Below are 7,500 nucleotides of genomic sequence, written 5' to 3'. Positions count from 1 at the left end.
CCTGCTAGTGAAAAGCCGCGCCAAAAATAGGACGGGTGATTGACACAAGTCTCACCTCGGTCGTTATTTTGAAGCGCATAAGCTGGTGGTACCGTCATGACGCTGGACTGATACCGTTAACGAAACACTACCTGACTAATGTAACATGCAGCTCTGTATTTGCCGTGACATATTGATGTCTCATTAGTCAGTCGCAGGATGCAAATATCTCCCTTAATTCCCAAGCTGGAAGTTAGCCCGCGACCGTCTCGGGAGTCACTCCTCCAAGCTTTTCCTGTAACATGCTGTCCACTCCAGACACGTGCGGCAGATTTGTTGTTACCTGGCAGGTGACCAATGCGCAAATTCGGAATAAAATGATTGTCGTATTGTGTCGGATAACGAAAATCTGACACCATGACGGCATATACGACTTGCACGGTCATTTTTGCTTCCACCTACAATGATTTTAAGCTCCTGTCCTTTTACTGGGTTGTTTTGATAACACATATTTACGTTTTCGTCATGTCTGTTTTGATGTCATTTTTCGACTCGCTTGGACATGTGTTCACCAGAATCAACATTATGCACAAAGGAACACCATGTCACCGAGAATTCTCGTGTAGGTTAAAATTAACAAGTACCAAACCAAAGGTGCTGCTCATCTGAGGTAACCAAATCAAGATATCCAACCCCCCCCCCCTCCCCCCAGGCCATCCCATATGGGCCAAAAGAGCAAAATAAAAGTATTAACAGTGACTGTGGAACTGACTTGGCGTTAAACGATTATGACCCAACTCAACCATAGAATGAACTGAATGTTACCTTTTTGCTACAACTTTGGCACAATTCTGATTAGAAAAAAAATCGCCCTTTTGTGCGGTGCTCGTTATGTAGTCATGTAAAAGATATAACTTGCTCTTGTAGTAATTGCATGTTATATATATATATATATATATATATATATATATATATATACAGCTCAAGATCTATTGCAACGGTTTCAAATAGATTTGGTTGCAGATGACAGCTCAGACTGGTCCAAATGGTGGCCGTAAATTTTCCCCCTCCCCGAAGGATTTTATGGAATAATTTACGAACGGTGTGGTGAAGCCTCGCTAAACCTTTCATGGCTGTACACAATTGAGTAGTGCGTCTTTTGCAATGCAAATTGATATACCTTGTAAGATCGCTGACCTATGCTGGCCGTGGCTGTCAACAATGACAATTTCTAGGCGATCGTTCATTCTGAGGCGGCAATGGAGTGAAAGACGAAGCCATGCATCTCTGAGACGATTTCTCTGGCAAAAACTTTTGTTCTATGGATTACAACAAATTTCATTAACCTGGATTAGCGTACGGAGAGCAAACGAAGGTTAAAACTGACCTTGACCAGATCAGGACCTATGGACCCTAATTTTTTGTGTAAGTGAGTTCACATAGAGAACAGCTAAACTCTGTAAATTTGGGGTTTCTAGCTCTCTCAATGATTGAGATATCGGGAGTGGATCAAATTGACTCCCCCCCCCTTCCTCCCCCCCCCCCCCGAACGAAGGGTGTTTAACCGGCCACCTGGGCGCGTGCTAACACTCAAACAATCATGGCTGGCGAAAGACGGCAGGTGGTGCCTGCTAAAAAACATTTCCATCGCATGTTACCTGTTTGCAAGTGTTAATATTCACTGCTGTAAAAACACTGGTAACAGCTTATCTTCATCAATTCGCTTTCATCGTGTCAGCTTGGAAACGCCGCAGGCCAGGTCAGGCGACCTGACCATACCGACCGCTACCATACAAATCAAAATCACCGGCATGTGCGCGACACTGGGCAGGTTCATGTGACACTCCTGCGCTGTTACGCTCCTGCGAGGAGCCGGGATCGCTTGCTCGACCATGACTCAGTGTGTTATGTCAAATCTTGAGTGATGCATCGGTACAGAACACCTTGCAGCCGTATGTCGTATTTTTACAGCAATTACAATTAACGACCACCGTTTTCTCGACAGCTGTTGGCAGGTAGCGCACTACACAGTGGCGACCCCACGTACTACTGCGCATCAACGGATAAGTAAGCGGAAGATGCAGCACGTCTGGTGCATTTGATTGGCTTGAAAGCCCTCTGAATCTGTAATAAGCTCGGGATTTCAAATATGGCTTCCGAGCCCGACTAATTGGTCGTTGTTACGAAGTCATAACCCGAGTCAAACATCTTTGAAGTACCCTGGACTATATTTCACATCTGATCGAGCACAACCACCGGCGTCGGCAGAAGAACACCACGCCCAACTGAATTCCCGAGCGCTGTGCACCTCGACCAATGGCACTTGTGTTATATGGGAGTGGGAGGGATATCATTGACCATCCCTCCCATTGCCGTCATCGACTCGAGCGACGCTGCTCCACGGACGACGCAGAACACCGGTGACAAATAACTTAGAGCAGGAGCTGAGGGGGAGGGGCAGCATACCAACAGCGACGGCTCCCAGCTAACAGCGGAGGTAGCGCTGGCCACCAGCAGCAGGGCTAGTGGCCGGCTCAGAGGCGGGCCCGCAAGCTATCCCGAACCCAGTCTACGTAGTCGGTGACGCGCGTGTACACTGCCGGGTTTCTGCCGCAGTCCCTGGTTCCGAACGACGTCACGCCGACCAGGTACCACTTCCTGCCGGTGCCATCTGCCGGTGGCCGAGCGAGGCTTGTCAAGGCAGGGAGTCTCGTAGGGCTCCCCAAGCAGGCTGTCAACGCAGGGTCCAGGAACCATGTTTTAGTTGTGCGGGGGCACATTCCAAAATGTCAAAATGGGCTCTCTTAGATGGAAAGTGGGCCTCGTGCAAGCCCGAATGGGCCCTCTACGGGTCAGAATTGGCCCTCTACGAGCCAGAATGGGCCCTCCATAGTCAATAATAGGCCCTTTACAGGTCAGAACGGGACCGTTGAAGGTCGGAATGGGGCCTCTACTGTCAATAATTGGCACTGTTCTAGCAAAATGGGCACTTTGCAGGTCAGAATGAGACCTCAACTGTAGCGACACATTTTCTCTTTCGTCGCCGAACACAGTGACGTGCGCGACACAACAGCCAATTATGGCTCCTCTTCAGGCCAGAATGGGAACTCTGCAGTCAATGATGGGCCCCATACAAGCCTGAAGAATCTACTGTACATGTCAGAATGGACCCTCCGCAGTCGGTAATAGGTCTTCTATACGCTAGAATAGCCCTTTACAGCCCAGAATGGACCCTCTTCAGGTCGGAATTGGCCCTCTACAAGCCAGCATGGGCCCTTCACAGTCAATAATAAACCCTCTAAAGGTCATAATGGGTTCTCCATATTGGCCAGAATGGACCCTCTGGTCAACAATGTCCGTCTTCAGATAAAAATGGACCTATTCAGGTCGGAATGGGTCCTCCATAGTTGATACTGGACCTTCTACAGTTCCAGGCGAGCGCCGCCTGCCCGGTGCGGACAGAACATCGCCGATGAACAAGCTGTCGCAGAGCCTGTCCGGTGCGGACAGACTCTGCGGCAGCTTGTTCATCGGCGATGTACTGACTTCGTGACGGTGACTCAACACAAGCCGCGCGTGGCGGGCTTGCGAGAGTAACGCTCGCTTGGATGAGCAATGGGTGGCGCTTGGGTCAGCAATGGGTGGCGCTGGGGTGAGCTATGGGTGATGCTGGGGTGAGCTATGGGTAATGCTGGGGTGAGCAATGGGTGAAGCTCGGGTAAACAATGGGTGGCGCTGGGGTGAGCTATGGGTGATGCTGGGGTGAGCAATGGGTGGCGCTTGGGTCAGCAATGGGTGGCGCTGGGGTGAGCTATGGGTGGCGCTGGGGTGAGTTATGGGTAATGCTGGAGTGAGCAATGGGTGAAGCTCGGGTAAGCAATGGGTGGCGTTTAGGTGACTAACGTTCGCTTTGTGCGATGAGAGCTTCTCAGAGGGCTCAGCGTTATTTGCACTAGCGGCGACAAGGCCAGATTCGTTCCAGTTGGGCCAGCACTGTCGGGACGGTACATCGTCGATGAGCAGCATATTGCGAGCTGGGTGCCTGTTGGTCGTTTGTAGCGTGCATTCATCAGGGACTTCTCCCTTCACTGGCTTGACTCTATTAGGACCCCATCCACCCGCCGAATTGACTGCACGAGCGGAAATTTCCATCCACAAACCCAATTTCGTCGGGGTTCCTCTACGGTCTTTCTCCACTGAGCTGACTCAGTCCGATGACCACCCCCATTGAACTGACCCCATCAGGGAGCCCTGTACCTCGCTGAAGGGCTCCCCTCAGCGGACGCTTTAGACGACATCTCTCTACTGACCGTGCACCATCAGAGGGCCTCCAGAGTCGCCGCGACACGTGTCAATGCCGGAGTTGCCTGCGCACACTCGGTTCCCCAGACCCGTCGATTTCAGCGACCTGCGGAAAAGTCTCTCGCAACTGCTCTTCGGCACTACGTTGATGGCAGCCTCCTGCAGCACCGGCGTGAAAGACCCGACAGCTGGAAACAAGTCGAGCAGTCAGACGAGGTGCGTACCAACTTCTAAAGGGAATGTGGGATATACAATGTACATTCGGAATATCATTGGCTAGTGGATTAGCTTGGATCGCAAAACTAACACAAAGCTCACTGCAATAGCACACATTGGCAATACATGAACGCTGTGCAGCATGGTGAAACAGCCATTACCAAGCGCCACATGCCACAGTCCTGAATCTTGCCATACCTTTTCAGTCAGACACTGCAAGTCAACTTCAAAACACTGCGCTCAAAAAGGAAAAGCATCCTAGCGTCCATCATGGGAGTAGTACACGCGTCTAGTGTACGTGCATACGCGTCTGGCGCAATGTGCACACATCTGGTATGCGTGCAGACAGTCTGAACTACCGCGTGGCTAGCTCACACTCCTCAGACCGCCCCCAGCCGACGATGTAGGTCCTCTGGCCAACAGCGGCGTTTTGCCCTCCCTGCAGCCGGCCGATGTCCAGCGGCAGGCAGATGGGACGAACGAAGTTGGTCGTGGGTATCGCCCTTGACATCTGCACCAGAGCGATGTCATGGGCGAATGCCCCCGCTCTGCCCTGTCAGAACAGGTACCCAATGTTTAGTAGCGGTAAAACACTCATTTGATGCCAACAAATAGATCACAGGCTATAAAATCAGCGTTCAAGTCTATCGGGCGTACACATGTGAGTGAACAATACAGTGACAATACCTTCTGCGGCGCATCGACTAGTATGTGAGGCGTTTCGGTCTAGAATATGTCCCGGCGACCGAACAAAATTAAGGACTAGATTCCTGCATGCCATATATTAAGAGATTTAAAGCCCAGCAAGCACGGCTTGCATTCAAACCGGTAGAACTCCTAGGCAGGCAAGAGGTGAGCATCCAGAAAAACGGAATAATCAGCAGAAACCACTGAACAGCACTAGCGTCATCTATATAGCAGGTCTTGTTACCAGTAGCGCCACCTATGTCAACGACATTATCACCAATGCTCATCGTACAAAGTTACTTGCAATTTGGAGCGAAGAGATTGCACGCCGAAAGAATCGCACTTGCACTATCGTACTTGGCGTATTTATAATTTCACTCCCGTACCTGGTGTGCTAGAGTTCTCGCACGTTTTGACTAAATTTGGAAGCGTTTGAGCCACCTGTGCCATCTTATGTGTCTCAAAACTACCTTTTAAAACATCTCTTTTATTCCCTATGCTGCTGCGCAGCTGTCATTTTGGTTATGTGATTTCGTTTGAATTTATTTGGTCTATTTGCTTCACTTTCTTTATCCCCTTCCCCGCTCTCCCTAGGTGCCACTGAAGCGCGGCGCCGAAACTTGCAGAGCGCGCACAGAACTGTTTCATTTTAAGCCTTTCCACAACCCAAACCCTGGTCTTGCCATGGCATGTCATAGCCTTGTGGTAATTAAGCCCAGGCATGCTAGGCTAGGCTGACGTGCCCGCCGTGCGCTGACAACAAAAGTCTGAGTCAACGTGATTGACTCACTCTGTGTGGTTGTGTCCAACAACTCGCAATGGACGGACGTATAGGCTGGGTTAAAGTAATTGGGTGCAAGAAAAAACACCCTTATTTGATATGCCTTTGACGACGTCTCTTTTGCTTGACGGCTACCTTGACGTTGTATATACGTTTGGCGACTTATAGCACACAAGCACATGCAGGGGTATAGTTTCCTTTTCAATTGGGGGAGCTTCAACTCCTCCCCTCCACACTCACACACTTTGAGAAGAATGTGGGATATATCTAGCGAGAAACCTGGTGTTTTTTGTCTATTTTGGGAGAAAGTTCGTCGTTTATAACTGAAGCTCATTTTGCGAAATCACGCCCCCAAGCACGCGTTTTTCGTCTCTATTCCGATTAAATCAATAAATAGCACGTGTTTTCAATGGCACGTGTTTTGGGAGTTTGTCTCGGTGTGCTCCCAGCATCATGGTGGTGCTCAGCCCGGAACAGAAGACGAAAGTCGTCCAGTTGTCTTGATCAATGAGATCTATCGTCAAATGGTAAAGGCAGCTCTTAGTTCACTCCTTAAGCCGGTATGACACTCACGCAAAAATAACTTTGTGCCTGCAGGAGAAGTTTGAGAGACCGGTTCTGTGCTGAACCTAAATAACTGATAAAGTTGGAAGATAATGAAAAAACAGCAAATGAACATCGTAAAAGTCAAGTATGTCATCATTAAGGCCTAATCACAGTCCACCACTTAGGGTGGTGTGGCCGTGCCGGATATCAGCACCGATCACACAACCGTAGCGCAGATTCTGAAAAACAAAATGGTCTCAAACTATTCTCAGAGAGTGGTTATCAACACAAAACTGCCGGGAGTCCATATGCAGCAGCGGACAACATCTCATTGAAGACGAAAGCTGAAAGCAATCCCAGGTTTCTGAACATCATCTGGTTCAGTGGCGAACCCGACTTTCACAAGAGTGGTGTCTTTCATTGAGTGGGCCAAGACCCCACGCTGCCAGATCGGATCTCACAGCTAATGTCCTGGAGTGCCCGATGCACGTCCCAAAGGTGACAGGACGGTGTGCCATGGGCTTCCTGGAGCGCACGCTGCACGCCTCAACGGTGACAAGACGGCGTGCCATGAGTTCCCTGGAGTGCCCGCCGCACGCCCCAACGGTGACAAGACGGCGTGCCATGAGTTCCCTGGGGTGCCTGCTGCACGTCCCAAAGGTGACGGGACGGTGTGCCAGGAGTTCAACCGGCATTACTGAACTCTTCTTCCAGTCTGCAGACGGCCGCACAGCCACAACAAAGAAGCGGAACGTCGGGGTGGTGAAGTGGCTCTGGGCACGACTGGCGGCAGATACAAAACCCTGATGGTGACAGCCAGAACACCTGGCTCCAGCACGACTGGCGGCAGATACAAAACCCTGATGGTGACAGCCAGAACACCTGACTCCAGCACGACTGGCGGCAGATACAAAGCCCTGATGGTGACAGCCAGAACACCTGGCTCCAGTACGACTGGCGGCAGATACAAAACCCTGATGTGACAGGCA

The 7,500-nt window shown here is 50.4% G+C and overlaps 1 protein-coding gene across 1 annotated transcript; it reads right to left on the bottom strand.

The window, feature by feature from the left end:
• Positions 1 to 2,188: 2,188 nt before the first annotated feature.
• On the bottom strand, positions 2,189 to 5,050 carry LOC119113447 (melanization protease 1; the record flags this gene model as incomplete). The annotated part of the gene is given in 3 exon segments (XM_037237763.1): positions 2,189 to 2,650; positions 4,290 to 4,469; positions 4,873 to 5,050. Coding segments are annotated over 3 exon segments (495 nt in total), but the record flags the coding sequence as incomplete, so codon positions are not given.
• Positions 5,051 to 7,500: the final 2,450 nt, after the last annotated feature.

This window comes from Pollicipes pollicipes, unplaced genomic scaffold, assembly GCF_011947565.3.
Source record: "Pollicipes pollicipes isolate AB1234 unplaced genomic scaffold, Ppol_2.1 Scaffold_2555;HRSCAF=2994_pilon_pilon_pilon, whole genome shotgun sequence".
In the NCBI taxonomy this organism is placed as follows: domain Eukaryota; kingdom Metazoa; phylum Arthropoda; class Thecostraca; order Pollicipedomorpha; family Pollicipedidae; genus Pollicipes; species Pollicipes pollicipes.
Note: the sequence above shows the minus strand (reverse complement) of the source record. Positions and strands in the feature narration are given on the sequence as shown.